Raw genomic sequence first — 27797 nt, 5'->3', positions numbered from 1 at the left:
GCAGGATCTTGAGCAGACCGGAAGCTGCGGTGACAGGTGATCGGAAGTGACTTAGGGAGGCGGAAGTCCCGGAATAGGCATCGTTAGTTATCATGGATCGTCCTCCAGTCCAGCAGGGAACGGTCTGCGGGTCGTGGGATATGAAAGACCGGCTCGGCACTGGAGGGTTCGGGAACGTGTGTTTGTATCAGAACCGGGTGAGGGGCTTGTGACATTGCGGGGATATGAATTCCTCTCTCATATCAATTAGCCTCGTACTGAGTAAACGACAAGGGTTAAAGGAAATCTGCCACCAGGATCAAAGGTTGTAAACCAAGCACACTGACATACTGGTGTGTGTCCCCTCTGGCCGGATCTGCTCTTCTTTTAGCTTCTTATTCCCTTGTTTTTACAAAAAAAAGGCTTTTAAAATGATGCAAATGAGCCTAAGGGGCTTCAGACTCCATAGCTGTTAATGGAGCCTGAAGCCATCAAGCTCATTTGCATAATTTTGAAGCCTTTTTTGATTAAAAACAAGGGAATAAGTAGCTAAAAGAAGAGCAGATCCTGTCAGAGGGGACACACACCAGTATGTCAGTGTGCTTGGTTTACAACCTTTGATCCTAGAGATAATTTCTAACCCTCTTAGGCCCGTTCCACACTTGCGAGTGGGATGCAATGAATGTGATCTCCCGGCTCAAACGCTGCAAACCGGAACTGAACTGACATGCTGAGTTCAGTCCCGGTTTGCAGCGTTCGGGCCGTGCGATCCGGGCAGCATGCGTTGCGAGTGTGATGTGAGTTCATTGCATCACACTCGGAAGTGTGGAACGGGCCTTACTTTACAATTTTACTCAGTTTTATTGCTGTTTTTGCTTCTATCACCCAGTGATGGTCAGTGTAAGATTCCAGAGTGTCTCTAAGCAGACACTTCATGATTCCTCTGTGCTATGGGATCTTCTGTTAATTCACTATGCTTTTTCCGGGTTGTATTAAATTTTATCAATTTTTAATAGACTGTCAACAAGCTAGTTTATCAATCCACGTTGAAACGGATATTCCATGGTGAGCATGAGAGGTGCTATACTTTTCTAATAGCTTAGTATGCAAAGTTTATGGGAAAGACGGAGCTCTAGGTTGGCTTTGTTGGTGCTGTAAACCATCGCGTGAATTCAGGAGCACCGCTCTATTTAGATTGTATTTGGAATGGTTATTCTAGTGATCAGTTGTGTCCTAGGTATGTGTATTATCTATGTTGTGTAGAGGATAACTGCTCGGAGCTCCTGTAATGTAGGGGATAGTTGGTTCAGTATTAATATAATGTGTGTTCTGGTCTTTGCTGTTGCAGGACACTGGAGAACTAATAGCCATCAAATCATGCCGCCTGGAGCTGAGCTCAAAGAACAAGGACCGATGGTGTCAGGAGATTCAGATAATGAAAAGGTAGAACTTTCAAGCACTGCCTCTGAGTAGAGAGAGAGAGAGTTGCATTTTTTAAATAGTTTTTTCATAGACCCACAAGAACAAGAAGCAGAGTGCTGGGTGTCCTAGCACAGTCAGCTGTATCCTTAACTAGCAACAAGGTATTATTTCCCCTGCAGCACCCTCACAGGTAGAAAGAACTGTCACTCCACAGATAACGGACAAGGTTTCTGTTTTTTGTTTTTTGCCCTTGTGACAATTGGATTTTTAGAATTTTGGGTTGTCATGGAAACAAGGATTAAAGGGATCCTACCACCACGATTCTACCTATGAAGGTAGAATGGGTGGTAGGTGGATGTATGGGACGTGAGGATAGACCTTTTTAGAGCGAATCCTCACGTCCCTGCTATCTTTTTAAAACTTTAATACCCTAATATGTAAATTTTCTTAAGCGGCTACTGGGGCGGGGAGTAGGCGGAGCTGAGGCTACACGTCGCGGCTACTCCACGCACCAGTAACCTCTTTACTCCTCCTACCCTGATATGTTTATTCTGTGCATAACAGCCGGCCCGCAGAGGAGCTGCGCGCCAAAGATGTCAGGGAGGAGAAAAGAGGCTACTGGGGCGTGGAGTAGGTGGAGCTGAGGCTACGCGTCACGGCTACTCCACGCACCAGTAACCTCTTTACTCCTCCTACCCTGATATGTTTATTCTGTGCATAACAGCCGGCCCGCGGAGGAGCTGCGTGCCAAAGATGTCAGGGAGGAGAAAAGAGGCTACTGGGGCGTGGAGTAGCCGCGACGTGTAGCCTCCTGTCCTGCTACTCCACACCCCAGTAGCTGCTTTAGAAAATGTACTTATTGGGGTTTTAAAATTTTAAAAAGATAGTGGGGACGTGAGGATTAGCTCTAAAAAGGTCTATCCTCACGTCCCATTCATCCACCTACTTCTCCCGCTCTACCTTTATAGGTAGAATCGTGGTGGAAGGTTCCCTTTAAGAATTAAGTTTCACTCCAGACGCCATTGATAACTTGGAGCAGATCATTGCAGCCTAGAGTTAAAATTTAGTAAAATATCAGCATCCAGATGTCTGTCTGTAATTAAGGTGTCCTTAAAAAAGAAACTTGTCCACATTCAGCAAATAATTGAGATTGGTTAACTTTTCATTACACAACCAATCTTTCCAATATACTTTCAGCAGGAAGCTTAATTGTTTACTTTGTGAGTCCATGGCATATGATGTCACATAGGGGCACGACTCGTTATAACACGGAGTATTCACAGCTGTGTGTTACAACAAATCGCAGACCTGTGAGGATCTCCACCTCCACACAAAGGAACGAATGAAGCTTCCTGTTGAATAACATCTAGAAAACCATGAACCCTGACACAGAAAGTCAATTTGAAAACTGTATAACTTTAGAAACTGGTGCCGGCTCTTTAATGATACTGTACGTTATTGACATAGGTTTTGTATAAGGGCTCTAACGCCATTTATCTGATTGCCCTTCTCTGATTGTTTTCTGTTGTTGGTCTTATGACTTAAATAAATAATATACTTTACAACAAAAGAAAGAGAGAAATTACTCTGACCGGAGCTCCAATAATCCTTTATAAATTCTTTATGAATCCAACACGGTGTATTGCTTGAAGCATCGATCCTTTTCAATGAGTATTGCGCATCTCCGCAGGTTTCCGACAAGAATAGGTCACCATTCAGACCAACTCCATCGTGTTTCCTAATCCTCCTTCATTACCGTATTTTCCGGGCCATTAGGCGCACCGGAATATAAGGCGCATCAGTCCGATGCGCCTTATATATGTAATAATTCCATATATAAGGCGCATCGGACTATAAGGCGCAGGGTCCGGGGGCGTGGCGGAGGTCCGGGGGCGGAGCGGAGACCCGACGAGAAGAGACGCGGGGAAGGTGAGGGGGAGGTGGAGGAGGGCAGCGGACCATACTTACATAGGTCCCCGCTACCAGAGACAGCAGATCTCCAGCGGGAACTGCAGACCGACGCGGCAGAAGTTGTTCGTGCCGCGTGGTCTGCAGTTCCCGCTGGAGATCTGCTGTCTCCGGTAGCGGGGACCTATGTCCGCTGTCCTCCTATAGTGCGAACCGGACCATAAGGCGCACTTTGGATTTCAAAGGAAATCCAAGGCTTTTATGTGCGCCTTATAGTCCGGAAAATACGGTATATTCTTTGTAGGTTAAAATGTATTAAAAAATATACTCACAAAATATTTGTAAAAATGCACATATCTAGACATAAGCAGGACGCCAGTCCCACATGTCCGCCCTTCTAGGAGCCAAGTGTGCAACACATTAATATTGTTATAAGTTACTTGAAAGTATTTGGCACCAGACACGTTGCTCATGGAAATCTGATAAAAACATTTCAGACTTTATGCAGTTTACCAAATCATGTACTTAAATGAATTTTCCCATCCCGGGTATTGATTGCATTGTCAAAAGATGTGTCATAAATATCAGTTAGATGCTGGACGTACATCAGGACTCGCACCTATAACAGGAACCTAAGCCACCTCTCTATTTACTTGTATGGGGGGATTCTAAAATGGTTTACTTGCACATATGTGGTCACCTCTCCAGTGATGCAATGGTGAAATGGGGGTTTATGAAAAATATCATATCCATTTATAGCTGGGAACTACCCAGCAGTATTAATGGTTAATACAGGTATAAACCAGGGTCAGGTTTCCTTTAAGGTCATCAAAATAACCAGCAGATGTGAGTATTTACGTGGCTAAACTTGCAGAAAGACCATTATTCATGAATAAGGATATTTAGTATCCGAAATGCGTGGACTGTTTCTGCTGTCTGTATCCCTCGGCTATCAGGCGTTTTTAAGATATGGAATAAAGCGTTAAAAATGTTCATTTCATCCTGGTGCGTCCTTGGAAGCTGGATCGAAATCTTTTCCGTTCCTCTGAAATTATTCTTGTTTGTCATTTTTCACAATTTATTTAAAAGACAACATTTATTTTACAGATTGACTCATCCTAACGTTGTGAAGGCTTGTGAAGTGCCAACCGAGATGGACATTCTGGTGAATTCGGTGCCGCACTTGGCTATGGAGTACTGCTCTGGAGGGGACCTGCGTAAAGTATGTGAAATCCATATGGAATTAGTGATCTTGGAGAGGATGTGTCCTGTTTATTTTGGTATAAAACTTGTCATCTCTAGTTAAAGGGCACCTACCACCACGATTCTACCTATAAAGTTAGATCGGGTGGTAGGTGGATGTAAGGGACGTGAGGAGAGCTCTTTTTAGAGCTAATCCTCACGTCCCCGCTAACTTTTAATAAACTTTATTCCCCTAACATGTAAATTTACTTATGAGGCTACTGGGGCGTGGAGTAGCCGGGCACGAGGCTACACAGTGCGGCTACTCCACGCCCCAGTAGCCACGTTACTCCTCCTACCCTGTGTGTTCAGCGCGCGGCATCCGACAAGCCGGAGTTCTGGGCATGCGCAGTAGCTCCGGCCTCGGAGCTGTGGCTGCTCAGCTGCGTTCTGCGCATGCGCAGAACGCCAGCATGTCGGGCGAGGGCGCGCAGCTACGAGGAGCTGCGCGCCGCACACACAGGGTAGGAGGAGTAACGTGGCTACTGGGGCGTGGAGTAGCCGCACTGTGTAGCCTCGTTCCCGGCTACTCCACGCCCCAGTAGCCGCATAACGAAATTTACATGTTAGGGGAATAAAGTTTATTAAAAGTTAGCGGGGACGTGAGGATTAGCTCTAAAAAGAGCTCTCCTCACGTCCCTTACATCCACCTACCACCCGATCTACCTTTATAGGTAGAATCGTGGTGGTAGGTGCCCTTTAACAATTAGTGTAGATTTATCCTGAAATACTGTGATACTTCTCATATTAGCGTCACTTTTGCTAATGTGTAACCAGGACTGTACTGAGACGACAAGATAAATCGCTTTTTGTTTCTCTCGCCTGTTTTATTAGGGCACACGGAGACTTTGCCTCTAGAAGTATGACACTGAGACAAATAATTGTTAGATTCTTCTTCTCTGCTGAACCCCTTCTGCAGACAGAGTGCTAGGCACTGGCAGTGTTAGTGTTAATAGGAGGCACCCATCTCTGATTAGAAAGACTCTTAGGGTGATGGCACACCCTAAAACGCATGCTTTTTTTGAAAGCGCATCCGTTTTTGACAGGTTTGACCAATTATCTTAATTCAAACTGGTCAAAAAACGCATATGCTTTTTAACGGACAACATAAAAACGGGCCAAAAACGCGTTCAGAACGCCACGTCTGCCATCACTCTTAGGCAAGGGAAATAGACATCAGAGTCTGCTGTTCTCTCGAAGTTTTAGAAACATTGAAATCTATTTATGTACTTTTATGTATTTTTGTTCTTTCACTCTATTTGTAGCTTTTGAACAAGCCCGAAAACTGCTGTGGCCTGAAGGAAAGCCAAGTGCTGAATATACTAAGTGACATTGGTAGGTTTTATCCTGTGCCGAGAGGGGATGGATAACAGTCAGATTATAAGTTGTCACTCAGCTGAGGACTTTTTCTTCTTTGATGATAATTCTCTTGACTGCTGTTTAGGTTCTGGAATTCAGTATCTACATGAGAATCGGATTATACACAGAGACTTGAAGCCAGAAAATATTGTTCTACAAGACTGTAATGGAAAGGTAAATGAAATTGTTATAGAGCAGTGACGGCAAACCTTTTAGACACCGAGTGCCCAAACTACAACCAAAACCCACATATTTTTCGCAAAGTGCCAATGCGACATTTTAAGCAGTAACTTATTACTCCCTGCTCTGTCACAGGATTAAATTGTATAGGCACCTGAGGACACCAATACAGTAGAAAGAAAGAGAAGTAGTTTGGATTATCATTGTAGCTTCCTTCTAGGGTCCTGGGCTGCCTAGGACTGCAAGAGGCCTTGAGTCCTGTCTGGCAAACTCTACCCTGGGGTGATGGCACAGGTGCCCATACAGAGGGCTCTGAGTGCCACCTCTGGCACCCGCGCCTTAGGTTCCCCACCACTGCTATAGAAGAATCCTGTACTATGTGGCATTTATGTTCAAAGTATATGAAAGAAATATGACACTTATTTTGCTGTTATTATCGCATTTCTAGGTTGTGCACAAAATTATCGATTTAGGATATGCCAAGGATCTCGATCAAGGAAGCCTGTGTACCTCCTTTGTAGGAACTCTACAATATCTGGTACGTGTTATGCATTTTTTTTGTTAGTATTGTATTTTTATTATACTGATTTACCTGATTTACACACAACCCATATATACAAACTGACTCCTCTACCCACTTTGAGCTTTAGGGCAGCTCTCTATGTAGTAACCTTTGGACTGAGGTTGCAATGATCAACTGTAAGGTGTCTACAATGAAGCTTTATTGATCATCCTTGTTTCTTTGTCAACCCATAAGTTTTAAAATGCAAGTGTCACAGGGACCAAAAAATGTCTGCCTTGTGCATAACCTGGGCACTGCCTGTATATATATATATACACTATATACTTTTGTATAAACTGAGTTTCTTAGCTCAACTTATACACAATTGGGGGTCATGTCAGATCCTAATGTCGTGTGCCCCAGGCAGCCGCCCCTTAACCCCGTGAGAGGATCCGGCAGGCATTACAAGTCGCTGGCACCACTGCTAAAGCGGACACATCGCAACCTGCAGCAGCGACACTTCTGACTGTCACGATGTTTACAGATACCCATGGCCAGGTCGCAAACGTGTCAACGGCGACCCACATCTCTACGATTCACTCCGCTCCATTGAGCACTATCTGCAGTGCATGCTGGTCCTGGCAGTGTTACCGTAAGTTCATACTGCTGTCAGGCGGCATCACAGATAGTGCCCAATGCTTTACAGCTTCCCCCCCCTACTCTAAGGGGGCTCCACACCACTGCACAACCTTAATGAGCTTCCATCAAGGAAGAGTCTCAGTCTGGAGGTTGCTGGAGGGTAGAAAGAGGTAGGGGGATCCATTAATGTGGCTCTGTATGCTGAATACATAATCTATGCATGGTGGTCCCTGGGTAGGAAGGGGTGGATTTTCCTTCTATTAATGGAAGTGCTGGTGGTGTGGTGCTTCCCTGGTCTGATCAGGATTAGACATCCTAGACTGTCCGTCATGGAGATCCGGTCTCTTAGTCGTGAGGGCGAAGCGGATTTTGCATTAAAGGGAAGTGATTTATTTTTGTTACCGGTAGCGGCTGCATTTCCCTCCCCAGGCTTCTCCTCGAGTCAATCAGCTTTCCCAGTATTAGGTGCCTCGGCTTATACTCTGGTCGACTCAAGTATCAGGTTTTTTTTTCCCTTGTAGGAAAGAATACTCCAAAATGGGGCCTCTAGTGCCACCTCTTAAAATGTAGTTCCTTCAATGTTTGACTTTCTAGAAGCATCTGTTGATCGCTGGGGCTTTCGCTGGTCAGAAGAATAGTAACATCCAGTCCAATTGATTGATTTCTATCAGGCGTGTCCGTTGTGTCCGCAAAAATATGTGTACAGTCTGTATTGGAACCAAATACATTTTTCTTTTCATGTCCCCAAAATGTCAATATGTCGTCAATCATTGGTGGAAGGATTTCTATTGGGGGGGGGGGGGGAGTGTATAGTTTTCTTTTTTGATTAGGAGACTTGCAGAATAAAATACATATGGATGCAATAAAGAATGTCTGAATGACTTAACGTGTCTTGTGTTTTTTTTTTTTTGTTTTTTGTTCTTCCTTTAGGCTCCTGAGCTTTTTGAGAACAAGCCGTACACTGTGACTGTTGATTACTGGAGCTTTGGTACAATGATTTTTGAATGTATTGCCGGCTTCAGACCCTTTTTACATAACATGCAGCCTTTTACCTGGTGAGTGTCTTCCAAATGTCCAACACTATGGGGCACATTTACTAAGGGTCTGCGGACCGCATTTTCATCGGGTTTCCAGACTATTTCCGATTTGCGCCGCATTTAAAAGGGGTTTTTGGTGCACGCGATCGGATTTATGCGCAATCGGGCCAACTTTCATTCGAAACAAATCTGGGGGCATGGCCATCGGACAACCCGACTGATTCGCACTAAACGCTTGATTTAAAAATCAAATTGTGTCGCAAGACAATGCACTCACATACAACTGGAAGAAGGTGAACTCCGGGGACCTGAGTGGGGAAGCCACACATGCAGGATATCGGGCGCACGACCTTAGTGAATTGCGCTGGACTTCATCCTCGTCGGACAGTCGGGATTGCGACAGGACCGGGTAAGTAAATGTGCTCCTATTTGTTAGGGGGATTTGGGCTGTGAACCAATTTATGGAGTGTCACTACTACGATATCATAGGGTTAGGGTTATTTTGTTACAACCTCTTTTCCAGGCTTGTCCACATAACTGGGGCTCGGTGATGTCCTTTAATGCCTTGGTATAAACTGTACATTATAATGGGAACACGGATGCAGAGGATATTTGTTGCCTCTTTACAAGGTTTATCTACTATGTATTGTATCTTATCTTGAAGGCATGAGAAAATCAAGAAGAAGGACCCGAAACACATTTATGCCTATGAAGAAATGTCAGGAGAAATAAGATTCAGCCAACACTTGCCACAGCCCAATAATCTGTGCAGGTATGTTATCAAACTGCAAATACAGTCACGTTTAACCCTCTCCTTGTCAGGTGTTTCTGGACATGCTGTTGTGTTATTGGCCTGAGTAATTTTCACCATTTGTACGTGTATTTCAGGCAAGATTTCATATTGTTTAATTGTTTTAATGTTGTCAGCTGCATTATCGTATTTTTCTAAATATAAGGCGCAACGGAGTATAAGGTGCACTACCAATAAATGGCTGCTAAAATGTCTAGGTACATATATAAGGAGCACCTGATTATAAGGATGAATGACCAGCAGGTGGCAGACCTGTGCACAGTACAAGGCAGCTGTTGTCTGTAAGTACGGTTCATGTAAGGCGCATCAGAGGATTTTTTTGTGCGCCTTATAGTCCGAAGAATACGGTACGCAACGGACACCTGCTGGGAACGGCCATGGCCAGTGCTGGCACTGATTGCAGTAGTCAACCCGTTAGGTAACATGGTCGAACCCTAGGACTCCTATGAAAATTAATAGGTACAATCCTACACATCCCATGCTGCATCCCAATGGGGGTCATTTACTAAGGGCCCGAATCCCGTTTTTCCGTTGGGTTTCCCGAATATTACCGTTTTGCACCGAATTGCCCCGGGTTTTTGGAGCATGCGATTGGATTGTGGCGCATCAGCGCCCGGCATGCATGCAGCGGAAATCGGTGGGCGTCGGGAAAACCTGACGGATTCAGAAAAACCGCCGTATTATTAAAAAAAAGTCGCTTGACACGCAATTACCTGCACCCAGGCTAGCTTGGTGAACTCCAGCGGACTTCAGCGCAGCAGCGACACCTGGTGGACATCAGGCGCACTACCTTAGTGAATCGCCGGAAGACCCGAATCCTCGACGGAGAACGCGCCGCGACAGGACCGGGTAAGTAAATCTGCCCCAAAATGTCCATTCTATTAAAATATAAAAACAATTATTCCCGGTGATCAACCCCGTTACAGAAAATAGCGGCTGAACGTCCAAATCGTCATTTATCCGCCATTTGGCGCCATTTTGAATAAAAAGTGATGAGAAGGTTGCACAGTTTTCGGAATGGTATCAATGAATTCATAATCCCAAATCCCATAATCCCAAAAATGACAAGTAATATTCCAGCTAAACGGTTCTGGGATCTCCTGACAGATCGGCTTGTAGGCTGCACCTGTTACTCTTCTAATGTTGGGATGATTTGTGTGAATCCTATTGTTATGTCCCTGATAAACCTTTTCTTTGATGTTTTTGTATCTAGTATCATGGTAGAGCAGCTGGAGACGTGGCTGCAGTTGGTTCTGAATTGGGACCCTCAACAACGAGGGGGAGGTCTGGATAACCCGAGTGGCCGCCCACAGTGTTTTGTGTTAATGGACCACATTCTGAATCTCAAGGTCCGTGGATTGTTTCAGGTTTTATTCTACGATAGAAATGTTCTTCAGGAATTCATGGATCGTTGTTTTAACTCTTTTCTTTTCAGATTGTTCACATTTTGAACATGACATCTGCCAAGATTTTGTCATTTCTCCTGCAACCAGACGAAAGCCTCCACTCCTTACAGTCTAGCATCGAACGAGAGACCGGAATCGCCACCTGCAACCAAGAATTACTGCTGGAGATGGGAGTATCGCTGGATCCCAGGAAGCCGGCTTCCCAGTGTGTGATAGAGGGAGTGGTAAGAGGATAAGAAATACCGTATATACTCGAGTATAAGCCGAGGCCCCGAATTTTACCACCAAAAACTGGGAAAACCTATTGACTCGAGTATAAGCAGAGGGTGGGAAATACATTGGTCATGGCCTCTGGTGCACTCAGCCCTGCTCCACCTGCGCTCGCGCCCACGCACGCACTGAGATCTGCATCATTCTATGGCAACGGATCGCCGCTCCCCGATGACGTCATGGGGAGCAACAATCTCTAACAAGATGGTGATGCCCATGCGTCGCCATCTTTTTGAAGCCGCCAGCCCGTGAGCCCTCTCCATACACCTGCAGCCGACCCGTGACGTGCTGAAAGGGTTAAGTCTATTGCCCCTCCTATAGCGTTTCTCATATGCACATTCATACGACTTTCTACATCCTACCGTGTTCCGCCATTCCCTCACCCCAGGAGCCTTCTCATCTTTCCAGTGTTTAACTAATCTCGCCAAAAATAAAACCAATTCACTTTTTGATGTAGGATCTATGTTTATTGGTAGTAGGCGTAATAAGCCAAGGCAGGATCTGTTCTTCTTTTAGTTTCTTTTGTCAGTTTTTTTTTTTTATATTTTTTTTTAAGGCTTTAAAACAGGAAAGGGTCTGATTGTATTGGACCGCACTGAACAATAATATGCAGCCCCCCCCCCCCCCGTCCTTTACACAAGTGCAGGGATAATGCGATGCATGACCTTTGCTTCCTTTCCTACTAGTAGTAATATTGTGAATGGTCTTCCATGCATTCAGGCAAAGGACACAGAGACCCCTCCTTTCTGGTGGGTGGTGGAGGTCCAGGAGATGGGGCTGGGGTTGGGAAGTGTTGTCTATCCTAAGCCTATCTGTAAAAATAAAAAAAATTCAAGGAATGATTTAATCTTTTTAATATTTTTGTTTCTATGCAGAGAGGATGGGACAGCTACATGGTCTACTTGTTCGACAAAAGTAAAACTGCTTACGAAGGGCCATTTCAACCCAGGCATCTGTCGGAGTGTGTGAATTATATAGGTAAGTCCTAGGGCAGCAGAATGGAGGCCATTACTGGCATCAGAGCAAATGGAAAACCCTGTTTGCAGCTATATGTAATTTGGATAAAAGGCTAAAATAATTATTCTTTTATTTTAAAGAGATTGACTTTAAGTTGGCAGCAGTGAGTCTTGAGGTTTTTCTAATCATCTTCTATTCTTTAACATCCCACAGTGTACGTATAGCATAGGTCACTATACGTATAGCATAGGTCACTATACGTATAGCATAGGTCACTATAGGTATAGCATAGGTCACTATACGTATAGCATAGGTCACTATACGTATAGCATAGGTCACTATACGTATAGCATAGGTCACTATACGTATAGCATAGGTCACTATACGTATAGCATAGGTCACTATACGTATAGCATAGGTCACTATACGTATAGCATAGGTCACTATACGTATAGCATAGGTCACTATACGTATAGCATAGGCCACTATACGTATAGCATAGGCCACTATACGTATAGCATAGGCCACTATACGTATAGCATAGGTCACTATAGGAATAGCATAGGTCACTATAGGAATAGCATAGGTCACTATATGTATAGCATAGGCCACTATACGTATAGCATAGGCCACTATACGTATAGCATAGGCCACTATACGTATAGCATAGGCCACTAGACGTATAGCATAGGCCACTAGACGTATAGCATAGGCCACTAGACGTATAGCATAGGCCACTAGACGTATAGCATAGGCCACTAGACGTATAGCATAGGCCACTAGACGTATAGCATAGGCCACTAGACGTATAGCATAGGCCACTAGACGTATAGCATAGGCCACTAGACGTATAGCATAGGCCACTAGACGTATAGCATAGGCCACTAGACGTATAGCATAGGCCACTAGACGTATAGCATAGGCCACTAGACGTATAGCATAGGCCACTAGACGTATAGCATAGGCCACTAGACGTATAGCATAGGCCACTAGACGTATAGCATAGGCCACTAGACGTATAGCATAGGCCACTAGACGTATAGCATAGGCCACTAGACGTATAGCATAGGCCACTAGACGTATAGCATAGGCCACTAGACGTATAGCATAGGCCACTAGACGTATAGCATAGGCCACTAGACGTATAGCATAGGCCACTAGACGTATAGCATAGGCCACTAGACGTATAGCATAGGCCACTAGACGTATAGCATAGGCCACTAGACGTATAGCATAGGCCACTAGACGTATAGCATAGGCCACTAGACGTATAGCATAGGCCACTAGACGTATAGCATAGGCCACTAGACGTATAGCATAGGCCACTAGACGTATAGCATAGGCCACTAGACGTATAGCATAGGCCACTAGACGTATAGCATAGGCCACTAGACGTATAGCATAGGCCACTAGACGTATAGCATAGGCCACTAGACGTATAGCATAGGCCACTAGACGTATAGCATAGGCCACTAGACGTATAGCATAGGCCACTAGACGTATAGCATAGGCCACTAGACGTATAGCATAGGCCACTAGACGTATAGCATAGGCCACTAGACGTATAGCATAGGCCACTAGACGTATAGCATAGGCCACTAGACGTATAGCATAGGCCACTAGACGTACAGCACAGGTCACAACCTGGACAGTGACCCTGACATCTTTTAAGTGCTTTGCATTCTAATAACGGAATATATTTATGTAGTTACTTTTCTAGATTTCAACCATTTTCATTGTTCTACACATTAGAATAGGTTGCAGTGTGAGTCCATTGCATTCATCCACAAAGTACAGTGAGGGCAGAACGAAGTGTGTAGCTAGACAATAGTTATTCTCTGTTCTCTAGTCTGCGCGTCTTTTGTTGGTTTATCTTGATTTTCTTGAACACAGTGCAGGACAGCAAAGCTCTGCTTCCTATACTCCAACTACGTAAAGTGTGGGCCGAAGCCGTCCATTATGTGTCCGGTTTAAAGGAGGATTACAGCCGCTTGTTTCAGGGCCAAAGAGCGGCCATGTAAGTATCCAAAATCCTGAGTGTTCAAGGGAAATCTATCATCAAAAATCAATCCTGATAAACCAGGGACACTTAATCATAGATCGTGTATCATAGTTTATACGGTTCATAAAAGACACTTGTCCATCGAGTTTAACCAAGGAAGGGAAGGGATTGGATGAGGAAGGGATTTAGGGGAAACAATTCTATATAACAACCATCAATGTTATTTAGGTGTGAAAAGGCATCTAGACCCTTCTTGAAGCTCTCTGCTGTCCCTGCTGTGACCAGCGCCTGAGCTCTCTGCTGTCCCTGCTGTGACCAGCGCCTGAGCTCTCTGCTGTCCCTGCTGTGACCAGCGCCTGAGCTCTCTGCTGTCCCTGCTGTGACCAGCGCCTGAGCTCTCTGCTGTCCCTGCTGTGACCAGCGCCTGAGCTCTCTGCTGTCCCTGCTGTGACCAGCGCCTGAGCTCTCTGCTGTCCCTGCTGTGACCAGCGCCTGAGCTCTCTGCTGTCCGTGCTGTGACCAGCGCCTGAGCTCTCTGCTGTCCCTGCTGTGACCAGCGCCTGAGCTCTCTGCTGTCCCTGCTGTGACCAGCGCCTGAGCTCCCTGCTGTCCCTGCTGTGACCAGCGCCTGAGCTCCCTGCTGTCCCTGCTGTGACCAGCGCCTGAGCTCTCTGCTGTCCCTGCTGTGACCAGCGCCTGAGCTCTCTGCTGTCCGTGCTGTGACCAGTGCCTGAGCTCTCTGCTGTCCCTGCTGTGCTCTGCGCCTGAGCTCTCTGCTGTCCCTGCTGTGACCAGCGCCTGAGCTCTCTGCTGTCCCTGCTGTTCTCTGCTCCTGAGCTCTCTGCTGTCCCTGCTGTGCTCTGCTCCTGAGCTCTCTGCTGTCCCTGCTGTGACCAGCGCCTGAGCTCTCTGCTGTCCCTGCTGTGACCAGCGCCTGAGCTCTCTGCTGTCCCTGCTGTGACCAGCGCCTGAGCTCTCTGCTGTCCCTGCTGTGACCAGCGCCTGAGCTCTCTGCTGTCCCTGCTGTGACCAGCGCCTGAGCTCTCTGCTGTCCCTGCTGTGACCAGCGCCTGAGCTCTCTGCTGTCCCTGCTGTGACCAGCGCCTGAGCTCTCTGCTGTCCCTGCTGTGACCAGCGCCTGAGCTCTCTGCTGCCCCTGCTGTGACCGGCGCCTGAGCTCTCTGCTGTCCCTGCTGTGACCGGCGCCTGAGCTCTCTGCTGTCCCTGCTGTGACCGGCGCCTGAGCTCTCTGCTGTCCCTGCTGTGACCGGCGCCTGAGCTCTCTACTGTCCCCGCTGTGACCGGCGCCTGAGCTCTCTGCTGTTCCTGCTGTGAACGGCGCCTGAGCTCTCTGCTGTCCCTGCTGTGACCAGCGCCTGAGCTCTCTGCTGTCCCTGCTGTGACCAGCGCCTGGGCTCTCTGCTGTCCCTGCTGTGACCGGCGCCTGAGCTCTCTGCTGTCCCTGCTGTGACCAGCGCCTGAGCTCTCTGCTGTCCCTGCTGTGACCAGCGCCTGAGCTCTCTGCTGTCCCTGCTGTGACCAGTGCCTGAGCTCTCTGCTGTCCCTGCTGTGACCGGCGCCTGAGCTCTCTGCTGTCCCTGCTGTGACCGGCGCCTGAGCTCTCTGCGGTCCCTGCTGTGACCGGCGCCTGAGCTCTCTGCGGTCCCTGCTGTGGCCGGCGCCTGAGCTCTCTGCTGTCCCTGCTGTGCTCAGTGCTTGAGCTCTCTGCTGTCCCTACTGTGACCAGCGCCTGAGCTCTCTGCTGTCCCTGCTGTGACCAGCGCCTGAGCTCGGCTATTCCACAGATTGACAGTTCTCATAGTAAAAAAGCCCTGTCCCCTCTGGTGATTAAACCTTGTTTTCTCCAGGCGCAGACAGTGTAACTGGTAATCTTCTTATTTGTTATCCATGGCCTCCTTCCTTCTAAAATCATCCTTTAAAATGATGCTAACAAGCCTGAAGGGCTCCTTGGGGGTGTTACCAGCTTTAGAGGCTTTTAGTGTCTGCAAACACCCCCCACACACACCATTAGCACTTCACCTCTTTCGCTGCATAATGTACTGTAACTGCTGCAGAGGAAGTTTCTGCACACACTGGGAGGGGAAGTGCTCCTTGTGCACTGTAACAACTGATGAAGCTACGGCAAACGGGGGATCTGGTAACCCCTTCTGGCTCATCAGCATAATTTGTATTTGGAAGGAAGAAGGCAAATATAAGAAGATTGTCGCAGTGCCTGGTTCATGCTTGATGTTGATGGTAGATTTTCTTTTTTTAAGAACCTTTCACCCCCTCACACATATTGAGATTTACGTAATGTAGGGGCTCCCACACAGAATCAGGGATGCATTGAATTTCCTTTTTTATAGCCCACACAGTTTCTGAGATATCAGTCCTAGTTTCTGACCATTGTAATCCCTCTCCACTGTCAGAGAGGAGGGGCTGGAGGGGAGGAAGGGTGGTGTTTTATCATCTTCTCTTACACTGAGAAGATTATGATAACACATGCCCTGTACTACTCCAGCCCCTCCTCTCTGACAGTGGAAGGGTTTAGGATGGTCAGATACTAGGACTGATATCTCAGTAACCGCGGGGGCTTGAAAGGAAATTCAAAGTCTCCCTTCTGCAGGAGCTGCTACATGGCTATGCTAATCTTCATGTGTGAGGTTGTGAAAAGTCCTCTTTTAAGGAATTTGACACATTATTTATTAATGTTACGTATGTTTTTTAGGCTTAGTTTACTGCGATACAATACTAATCTGACAAAGATGAAAAATACAATGGTGTCTGCCTCTCAGCAACTGGAAGCCAAGCTGCAGTTTTTTAAGAAAAGCATTGAAATTGATCTGGAACGCTACAGCGATCAGATGGCCTTTGGGATCTGTGAGTTACACGAATAAAATGTTTTGTTGCTTCAGATTGTGTCAATATGTCCTGGGTCAGTGATGGAGAACCTTTAATAGTCCGGGTGCCCAAACTGCAACCCAAATCCTGCTTATTTATTACAAAGTGCCGATGCAGCAATTCAAGCAGTAACTTTTTCCATTCTTCTTAAGGTCCCTAGAACCCCAATATTGCTGACAGCAAAAGGGGAAATTTAAATTACTATTGGAGCTTCTCTTGGGAGCCCCCCCCTAAGTGAAGATTCTTATGGGGCCCAGAGCAGGAGGTCCAATGATAATCGGAGCCTGTTCACAACTTCTCTCTCTTCCTGCAGTCCTAGGTAGACCAGGATGCCCCCCACAGATCACTAGAACGGGGGTCCACTTAGATGGCCGGAAGAGCCGTCGTGCATGGCCAGGCTGCTCCGGTAAACAGTATGGAGTTGACATAGATTGCCGAGTATGCCGCTCAGCTTCATAGAGATGCACGACCGACTGCTGCGGCCATCTCAGTGGTTCAACGAGGATACATCGGACCCCCTGTTCTTGTGATCCGTGAGGTTTCATCACAAAGGCCTTTAATGTCTGTCTTGTTAACTCTGTTCTGGGGCAACAGCCTTGGTGCCCACTGAGAGGACTCGTGAGTGCCACCTCCGGCACCCGTGCCATAGGTTCGCCACCACTGCCCTAGGTGCTTCATATTTCTGGTGAAATACTTTTCCATTGCTTTCCCATGAAATGGATTTATTTCCCCACTCTACTTGTAACCACCAAGTAAATGAACGAATAGGTGTTGGTGTTCCCACTTCACTTGTCAGCATTGATTGGACAGTTGTCTGCATTGTTAGTGGCACGCCCCTAAATGATAACGCCCACTTGTCTATTTATACATTTCTGCAAAAAGGAAAAAAGAGAAAGTGTATTCATGGAATTCAAATGTTTGCCAAAAATAAAATTTGGGAGAACTGAAAACCCTTACAGGGCGCAGACAGGGTTTTTATTTTTTCATTTTGTATCTCAAACATAGTTTTTATGATTTAGAAAAAAACTGTTTTCCTGGTAACTTTGTATAGGAAATAAAAATCTCTATATTCTCACTCTGTCCACAAGTTTCCATAATAGACGGGGTAATAATAATAATGACAGATTATAAATGAAAAATAATGATCACACATAATCACACGCTTGCACCCAATAAAAGCCATGAAAGCCCCCCCCCCCCCCACCCCCTCACACACACCCGTCCCTGTCGATGCATTAAGATGCTCAGATCTCTTGATGCATCTGCCAGGCAAAGCTACACCAGGTACAACCCTACAATCAAATGTCCACAGACTTTATGAAGGGCTTGCAGGCAGGGGCTTGCAGGCAGGGGCTTGCAGGCAGGGGCTTGCAGGCAGGGGCTTGCAGGCAGGGGCTTGCAGGCAGGGGCTTGCAGGCAGGGGCTTGCAGGCAGGGGCTTGCAGGCAGGGGCTTTCAGGCAGGGGCTTTCAGGCAGGGGCTTTCAGGCAGGGGCTTTCAGGCAGGGGCTTTCAGGCAGGGGCTTTCAGGCAGGGGCTTTCAGGCAGGGGCTTGCAGGCAGGGGCTTGCAGGCAGGGGCTTGCAGGCAGGGGCTTGCAGGCGTGGGGGTGTCAGCCCACTTTGCCGGTGGCCTTGCCTTTGCAAGCCCAGATGGCGTGGAGGTGGCTTAATCGCAAAATAATCACAATTTCTTGCAGTGCGCAGGATATTGCAATTATTTCGGTGCTTCTTCTGGCGTAGAGATAAATGTCCCCCAATATCTCTATAGAAAACACGAATACTAGAACCTCTCCTGACAAATGATGTCAGTAATGGTCAATAACCATCTGTACTGAGCAGATCTACACAGTCAGCTCCAGGCAATGAGGCTACATTCACACGACTGTAATGGGGGCCACGAACTGCAGCCCCCATAGAGGTCTATGGTACAGTGGTCCCCTGGAGGAGCGCACCCCCCTCCCCCCCCCAGTTCTGAACTACACGTGTGCTACGCCTGGGTTGTGTGCATGTAGTTTAATATTACAGCTCAGGTTTGATGGCCGCCCATGTAATCGCAGAAAGGAAAGCCAAAAAGAAAACCATAAAATCAAATGTTTTATTTGAATAAGTTAAAATATTCCCTCTAGTTATATAATTAGGGTTTAGTCTTTGCCCGGGCTCCGATCACCTTCCTATTCTGATTGCAGAGTGAATGTTCTCATTGTGTTCCCCCTATGATTGTCCTCGGTCACCACGATTACTACAGAACTATAATAAAGTGTCTAATTTATTTATTTTTTCTTTTTAGCATCTGAAAAGATGTTGAGGGCCTGGAGAGAAATGGAAGATCGAGCCGTTGGTTGTGCAAAGGTTTGGTTATTGATATTTATTTATTCATTATTATTTATCCCCTGTGGTTACAGTGTTTCATTTATTTTTATCATTGTTTTCTGATGGGAAGGTTTGTGCTCAGTGACCTTAAAGGAAATCTACCACCAGGATGAAGGATTGTAAACCAAGTACACTGACATACTGGTGAGTGCCCCCTCTGGCAGGTTCTGCTTTTCTATTAGCTTCTTAGGACCTTGTTTTTACAATTTAAAAAGGTTTCACAAATTATGCAAATAAGCCTCTGGGGCTCCTTACTCAATAGATATCTATGGAGTTTGGAGCCCCGAAGGCTCATCTGCATAGTTTTTCTTGAAAAAACAAAGACTTACACAACTACAAGAAGAGCAGCTTCTGTCAGAGGGGGGCACACACCGGTATGTCAGTGTGCTCGGTTTACAATCTTCATCCTGGTGGTAGATTTCCTTTAACCATTGGTGATGCAATTTTTAATAGCACAGTTTTGGGGTTCATATATCCTATTAAACCTTTCTGTGTAATATAATTAAAAGAAAATATGCCAATCTAGCCGTTTTTCTAACACGTGTGTTTACCAAAGGGTAAATAATGGTGCGAGAATGAATTTGGTGATATGTAATATTGATTCTCGGGCAAACCCGTTTTTTTTGTTAGAACTTCCCTAATCCATTGCTTATAAATTCTACGTTTGTATAGAACACAGGTTTTGCAGTCCCAAAAACGTTGCTTTTTAACCTCTTTTATGTCAGTATCTCAAGAAGTTCTTTAACACAGCACAAAAAGTTTCCTTGTAACAATTACTGTAAGTCACTTCCTCTCTGAAGGACAAGACTTGTGGGTGATCCTTCAGGAGACCCTGATTCCCGAACAGGGATTGGGAAATAAGACCGGCACATGCCAGTGCCCCAACGCAGAATTTTCTAATGACAGCCCCCCCCCCCCCCCCTTAGAAAAAAGAAAACTGAAGCTTGTATTTGGGATTTTGCACACCAGTACGATGTTTTTCTCTATCTGGGGGATCACCGTAGCTCAGAGCATTTATGTGCCCAATGGGGAGAGCACGGTCCTGCACTTAGTCCTTGATGGTCCCAGCCAGAAGTTTGGCCGCTTGTGCTGAGTGCAGATGTGTCCGGGCTAAAATGGGGAAATCTGAGGAAGTCTTCTTTATAGGATTGGGGTTTATTGAGTAAATGGGGATAAACCCGTGCAGCACATAAGCCTTATGTTATACAGGTTATTGTAATCATGTTATATGTTATGTACACGCAGGCCGGAGAAATCTCCTTCTTGGATGACCAGATAATGGGACTTCACACAGAAATAGTTGAACTGCAGCGGAGTCCGTATGCCCGCAGACAGGGGGATGTCATGGAGCTCCTGTAAGATTTAAAACTTTCATCTTTTTGTCCCTTTACTGAGTTAATAAGTATGTTTTATGCTTTATAATATTGGCATTGTTGGTTACAGCAAATACCGTATTTTTTTCGGACTATAAGGTGCACCGGATTATAAGACGCACCATCAATAAATGCCTGCTAACACTTCTAGGCTCATATATAAGGCGCACCTGGTTATAAGGATGAATGACCAGCAGGTGGCAGACCTGTGCACAGTACAAGGCAGCTGTTGTCTGTAAGTACGGATCATATATAAGGCGCACTGGATTATAAGGATGAATGACCAGCAGGTGGCAGACCTGTGCACAGTTCAAGGCAGCTGTTGTCTGTAAGTACGGGTCATATATAAGGCGCACCTGATTATAAGGATGAATGATCAGCAGGTGGCAGACCTGTGCACAGTACAAGGCAGCTGTTGTCTGTAAGTACGGTTCATATAATCAGGTGCGCCTTATAATCCGGTGCGCCTTATATAAGGATGAATGACCAGCAGGTGGCAGACCTGTGCACAGTACAAGGCAGCTGTTGTCTGTAAGTACGGATCATATATAAGGCGCACTGGATTATAAGGTGCACTGGATTTCTGAGAAAATGAAAGGATTTTTTTGTGCGCCTTATAGTCCGAAAAATACGGTATTAATAGTAGGATATAATTTGTAACCAAGTGTATTGCACAATAATTCCCATAATCCCCTCTTTTCAAAAGTAGTTCAATAAAGTTTTTAACATACAGGCAGTTACATACAAGATCGGTTCCACAGGTTTGTTCTTAAGTTGAATTTGTATGTAACTGTATATTTTATATTTGTAGACAAAAAATTTTTTGGCCCCAGTGACAATTGGAGTTTAAAAATTTTTTGCTGTAATTGGACCAAAGATTATCCATAAAGCTTCATTACAGACACCTTACAGCTGATCATTGCAGCCTGGGACTATAGTAACATCCAGAGAGGTCACCAGAGGTCACAGAGGGGTCCGTCTGTAACTAGGGGTCGTCTGTAAGTCGGTGTCCTTAAGTAGGGGACCGCCTGTATTTATGAACATAAATGTCAGAAGTTAATGCTAAACCTTGACCTTTTTAGACCATGGAAACAAATGCATAGTTGGTTCTGTCAAGTCCAAAGTATCAAAATATCACAAACTTTAATATATATATATTGTATTATGTTTTATTATATATGTATATGAAATGTCCGGGAGTTACTGCAGGTCCCACAGTCGTCCTGCAGTAATGATTGCTGAATCCAGGAGGTCAGGCAGGACTCTATAGCACATGTCTGGCCACTGCTGCCAAAATGTGAGGTGGTCGTATCCAAGGAAACCATCTCGTTTCTAAGGGACAACATTGCTACATTTATGAGAAATTATCTTCACACAGGAACATTTTTTTATAATTACCTCCAATAGAAGAAATGTTTACATGTGGCAAATTAACCGGTTCGCGACCACCCGCCGTGTATTCACGGCGGCGGTCGCGTCGCGCTGCATGGAGAGGGCTCACGGGCTGAGCCCTCTCCATAGCCGGTAAGTCTTTGCTGCATATTGCAGCAAAGGCTTACCGGTAACACCCGCGATCGGTGCTAGCACCGATCGCGGGTGTTTTTACAGCGTGGGCTGCCGGCAAAGCTGCCGGCAGCCGCAAACAGATAGCGGCGCATGGGCGCCGCCATCTTACCTGGGATCGCCGCTCCCCGTGACGTCATCGGGGGACGGCGATCCGTCTCCATGGTAGCCTCGGGTCTTCCGAAGACCCGAGGCTATTTCGTTTTAACCCCTTCATTACAATGTGCTGATAGCACATTGTAATGAATGAGGAAGAAAATCCCCATATTCTGCCATACTGTAGTATGGCAGTATATGATAGGATCGATCTGACAACCTAGGGTTCAAGTGCCCTAGGTAGTCTGAAAAATAGTATAAATAAAAATAAAAAAAAGTTTAAAAAACAAAAAATTATAATAAAAAAACCTAAAATTTCAAATCACCCCCCTTTCCCTAGAACTGACATAAATATAAATAAACAGTAAAAATCATAAACACATCAGGTATCGACGCGTCCGAAAATGCCCGATCTATCAAAATATGATAACGGTTTTTCACTGCGTTTAACCCCGTAACGGAAAATAGCGCCCAAAGTCGAATATGGCACTTTTTTGCCATTTTGAAAAATCTAAAAAAATCTATAAAAAGTGATCAAAAGGTTGTACAGTCCTAAAAATGATATAATTGAACATATTATCAAATTTCACAAAAAATGACAGCACCCACAGCTCCGTACACCAAAGTATAAAAAAGTTATTAGCGCCAGAAGTTGGCAAAATCAAAAAAAAATTTTTTGTACAGGAGGTTTTAATTTTTGTAAATGTATGAAAACATTATAAAACCTATACAAATTTGGTATCCCCTTAATCGTACCGACCCAAAGAATAAAGTAGACATGTCATTTGGGGCGCACAGTGAAAGACATAATATCCAAGCCCACAAGAAAATGGCGCAAATGCGTTTTTTCACCATTTTCATTGCATTTGGAATTTTTTTCCCGCTTCCGAGTACACGGCATGGAATATTTAATACCATCACTATGAAGTGCAATTTGTTAGGCAGAAAACAAGCCGTCACACAGCTCTTTACGTGTAAAAATAAAAAAGTTATAGATTTTTGAAGGTGGGGCGTGAAAAATGGACATGAAAAAACAGGAAAGGGCCCGGTCCTTAACCGGTTAAATTACATTAAATGTAAATGCCCAGATGGGAAAACCCCTTTAAGCCTTCTAGGCATAGTCACTAGTGCATGGCGTTGGCTTTCTCGCAGCCTATTTGTTACTCTTCTGTCTTAATGTATCCAAAACTTGTCCACAGATTTAATGCATTTTTTCCATTAGGGAACAGAAGGCTATAGAATTATACAAGCAATTGAAGCCACGAGCCCCAGGTACGGTGTCTGATCACAGTATATGCTGCACGCTTTACACTAGGAGAGAGGATAAGAATTGTCACATGTCTTTCAGATAATGGCTACAGTGACAGCACAGATATGGTTAAAACGATTGTTCTGACTGTGCAGGGACAAGATAAGGTTCTGAAGGAGCTGTTTGGACATTTAAGGTATGGTAATGCTTTGGTAAAAGCGGATTATCTGCAGAGAAACCCACCACTTGGAAATGGTCATTCTGACCCACACTGACCTGCACATAAGGGGGGGGGGGGGGTGAGGGGTGCAGGCGCATATTTTGGTTAATCAAATAACGGAATAGATGGATTATAACTATAGATTATGTACTTTGCTAATAACCCACTCGATGCTTGACTCTACGACACAGCGCTTGGGCATTAGTATACTTGGGGAGGCATGCAGAGTGCCGACCCCGTCTCCCCCCTCCCTCCCTTCTTCGCTCCTGAGAGCCGGTGACGTCACTGAGCCCTCAGGAGCATTAGAGCATGTGCATCGCCGAAGTCTCATGGCGGCTGCGAGACTTCGGTGGTCTCCTCGCCAAAGTCACGCGACAGCACGCGCAGCCGTCATGTGAGCCGGCGCTGCACATGCTCATGAGGGCTCAGTGACGTCACCGGCTCTCGGGAGCGAAGAAGGGAGGGAGGGTGGATGGAGGCGGGGTCGGCACTCTGCATGCCTCCCCTAGTACGCTAATGCCCAAGCGCTGTGTCGTAGAGTCAAGCACCGAGTGGGTTATTAGCAAAGTACATAATCTATAGTTATAATCCATCTATTCCGTTATTTGATTAACCAAAATATGCGCCTGCACCCCTCACCCCCCCTTATGTGCAGGTCAGTGTGGGTCAGAATGACCATTTCCAAGCGGTCGGTTTCCTTTAAGCAATGAAATAGCTGATTATATTATTCTGGTGATGCGTGGATGACACTCGGATACTGACGGGATCAGTTACATCTGACACTTCCCCCTGTGCAATTTTGGATAAAGTGCCGGGCACTTAGTGTGTGTGGCCGCTGGTGTTTTGCCTTGTAATCTGAACCATGGATATGTTTTGTCTTTTTAGCCGGCTTTTAGGCTGTAAGCAGAAAATTATTGATTTGCTGCCTCAGATTGAAATGACTGTGAATAATATAAAGGAAGCGGACAACTCGCTGATGCAGATGCAAGCTAAACGCCAGAGAGAGATCTGGCACCTCCTGAAAATCGCTTGTGTAAGTTTTGCCTCCCTGATGTCCCCGGCTATCCTCATACACGCAGTCTTCTCACAGGTTGTCCTATCTTTAGTTGTAATCCCATAGTACAGGGGATAACAGTCTTATTGTTGAAGATCCGATAACGATGGTCCCATTCCCTTTATTAAAGGAGCAACATGTCAAGTATGTGTTCTGGCTCTCCATCAAATGGATGTAATGAGAACAAAAAACGGCCAAGTAGTGCTGACTGCTCCCTGCTCCTTCCTAGACAGCGCAGCGGCAGTGTGAACCACGGGGACCCCTTTTAAGAACCATTATATGGGCAATGGATATCTGAATGATTGCTCTTACCTGCGTCTGTTTCTCATAATATATAGCCCTCACCTGTGTGTTAAAGGAAACTGTGCTGGCTTAATGGCTTCGCAGCCGAGTATGTGCAGCGGCCAACTCTACATAGAGAGTCTACGTAGAACTGCGCACTGAAGATCACGTAGTAGGAGGATCCAAAGAGGCTACTGGGGTGTGGAGTAGCCGCACCGTGTAGCTTTACCTCCGGCTGCTCCACACCCCAGGAGCCTCTTTGAATCCTCCTACAAGATCTCCAGCAGCTGCGCACACTCTACCGCGCTCTGCATAGAAAGGGCGTCTGTGCATACTCAGCTGCCAAGCCAGAGCTACTTGGCTTGCCTAATAGCTCCAGCTTCAGAGGTAAGTACACGCAACCGCCGGCTCTGCATAGATGGACGAATGGCAGCTGCGCGCTGAAGATCTCGTAGTAGGAGGATCCAAAGAGGCTACTGGGGTGTGGAGTAGCCGCACTGTGTAGCATTAGCTCCGGCTGCTCCACGCCCCAGTAGCCTCTTTCACATATTTGCATATTAGGCCAATATAACATATATAAAATAACAGGCCACTCAAGGCTTAGCCCTAAAAAGGGCTCCCATGTCATTCATTAGTTGAACCTGCCACCGGATCTGCCTCAATTGATAGATCCGAGATGGAAGGTTTCCTTTAAAAGTTGCCTTAATAATGCAAAAGCTCTAGATGAGAAGACGCGTCATTAACTTACAATAAAATATTAGCTTTTTTTGTAAAGTAATTTTTTTAAATGTTTTCATTAAATTGAAGATAACATTGTTACACAATCGCATCACTTCCTGTTTTAGACGCAGAGCTCTGCTCGTTCTCTTGGACCTTCCAGTTTGGAAAACCCCAGTCCACCTCGTACGTCCGGCTGGGCAGATCCAAACTCTCCGCAGGCTCTTTCATCTATGCTGATCCCAAAAGACAAGAGCAGGTATGATGCGTCCTTCATTCTTCCTTTGAGTAATATTTGTTATTGTACACGTCGCCTTAAAGGGATTTTCCATCTGTTGCACTAACCGCTTGTCGTTTTCAGAGAGACCTATAAGCATGCCATAGATGAAAACCAGTTCATTCAGAAGCAGCTCAGCACCTTGATAATGGAGAGTACAATGGAACAAGAAAGGAGCTTGGTTGTAAGTGCGGATCTGTGTATATTGCACCACATATTCCCATTGAAATAAACAAATAGATAGAAATGAGATAAATCCAGCAAGATTGTCGCTTCAGCTTACACTTAGGCCACTTACACTTATTTATACAAAAGACTCAGTGATCCGGACCTCAATCCTTTAAAAGATGGACGTTTCATTCTATACTATTAATACCGTATAAATGTATTCTTTTGTTTAGAGCATGGATTGGTCCTGGTTACAACAAGAGTGACTCAAGACAAAGATTGGATAGGGGGGGTCCCTTCATCCTCCAAAACCAGAGACTGCACCTTCCCCTTGTACACAACAGGACCAGAGTCTACAAAAAGGTTTATCATTTTGCAAGTAAGAAGATGTCACTAGTGGCATTTCCCATGTTCTCTACTTGTCACAGCAAATAAGCCGTGTAGTTGGGGAGAAGCCACTCGTAGCCTCCACATTAGGCTCTTCTCACATCTGCCCCCAGAGACGGTGACAGCCGGAGCATCCACAGGGAGCTGCCACGTCTATTCTGTCATCCACAAGACTGTGATATCTTTGCTGGGTACATATTTTCTGTTCTTCCTAGAAATGCATAGATTGTCCACTTGGTGCCATTGGTGCCCTACTAAACAATTTAGGTTTATGATACTTCTCACATATAGGAACAGATACATGATAAGAAAAGCTGAAACTTGCACAGTGATCGTGGCCTTCGTGCCGCTATTTCATTTTTTTCAAAAACAATAAATGCAAAAAGTTGTAACTCCTGTTTGTAATCTTTCAATTTTATGAAAGATTACAAAGATTACTAATGCAACTCTCCTATTTCCTCTAAGAGGAACTCGCACCCTGTACATTTACCCCCGGACATTCTGCTTGTGTATAGATTTTGATTTTTTTCACCTTTGTGTATTTTTGTATGAAATTAATTTGTAAATGATCCAATTGTCCTTCACCCGAAAAATCTCCTCTATTTGTGAATGTATATTTTATTTCATTGATGTCCTCGCTCATAACTTGAGGTTTCTGACATAAATTCTCCCATTCTTGCTCATGGGACTTGGGAAAACACCAGTTTACTGTAATTTACCCCAAAATGTGGTTTAAATTAATGCTGCTGTAGGTTTCAGTTTCTGGATAATGGAGATCCGGAGACTCCCCTAGTTTTATTAAATAATTTTATCTGTCTGCATTCTGTGGTCTCTTCATTCTTGACTGTTGTAAAAATGCACACGGTGGAATAGATGCGCTGGAGGTAGAAATGCACACGGTGGAATAGACGCGCTGGGAGGTAGAAATGCACACGGTGGAATAGACGCGCTGGAGGTAGAAATGCACACGGTGGAATAGACGCGCTGGGAGGTAGAAATGCACACGGTGGAATAGACGCGCTGGAGGTAGAAATGCACACGGTGGAATAGACGCGCTGGAGGTAGAAATGCACTCGGTGGAATAGACGCGCTGGAGGTAGAAATGCACCCGGTGGAATAGACGCGCTGGAGGTAGAAATGCACTCGGTGGAATAGACGCGCTGGAGGTAAAAATGCACATGGGGGAATAGACGCGCTGGGAGGTAGAAATGCACACGGTGGAATAGACGCGCTGGAGGTAGAAATGCACATGGAGGAATAGACGCGCTGGAGGTAGAAATGCACACGGTGGAATAGACGCGCTGGAGGTAGAAATGCACACGGAGGAATAGACGCGCTGGAGGTAGGAAATGCACACGGTGGAATAGACGCGCTGGAGGTAGAAATGCACACGGTGGAATAGACGCTGGGAGGTAGAAATGCACACG

The 27797-nt window shown here is 45.6% G+C and overlaps 1 protein-coding gene across 1 annotated transcript; it reads left to right on the top strand.

Moving 5' to 3' along the window:
* Positions 1-16: 16 nt before the first annotated feature.
* On the top strand, positions 17-27187 carry CHUK (component of inhibitor of nuclear factor kappa B kinase complex). Its single transcript, XM_072129607.1, has 21 exons — positions 17-197; positions 1328-1422; positions 4417-4531; positions 5817-5886; positions 5996-6084; positions 6539-6628; positions 8162-8286; positions 8933-9040; positions 10293-10428; positions 10515-10709; positions 11631-11733; positions 13606-13729; positions 16443-16594; positions 18902-18963; positions 20230-20339; positions 23239-23288; positions 23365-23461; positions 24371-24518; positions 25667-25797; positions 25900-25999; positions 26217-27187. The coding sequence occupies exons 1-21, from the start codon at positions 93-95 to the stop codon at positions 26247-26249; spliced, it is 2238 nt and encodes a 745-aa protein (XP_071985708.1). The 5' UTR covers positions 17-92; the 3' UTR covers positions 26250-27187.
* Positions 27188-27797: the final 610 nt, after the last annotated feature.

This window comes from Engystomops pustulosus, chromosome 11 (genome assembly GCF_040894005.1).
Source record: "Engystomops pustulosus chromosome 11, aEngPut4.maternal, whole genome shotgun sequence".
NCBI classification, from domain to species: domain Eukaryota; kingdom Metazoa; phylum Chordata; class Amphibia; order Anura; family Leptodactylidae; genus Engystomops; species Engystomops pustulosus.
Note: the sequence above shows the minus strand (reverse complement) of the source record. Positions and strands in the feature narration are given on the sequence as shown.

Coding starts and splice junctions, on each gene's coding strand:
- CHUK (XM_072129607.1), top strand. CDS start 93: ATGGATCGTCCTCCAGTCCAGCAGGGAACGGTCTGCGGGTCGTGGGAT. Junction 5,887..5,995: donor GAATATACTAAGTGACATTG/GTAGGTTTTATC, acceptor ACTGCTGTTTAG/GTTCTGGAATTCAGTATCTA. Junction 10,710..11,630: donor AGTGTGTGATAGAGGGAGTG/GTAAGAGGATAA, acceptor GTTTCTATGCAG/AGAGGATGGGACAGCTACAT.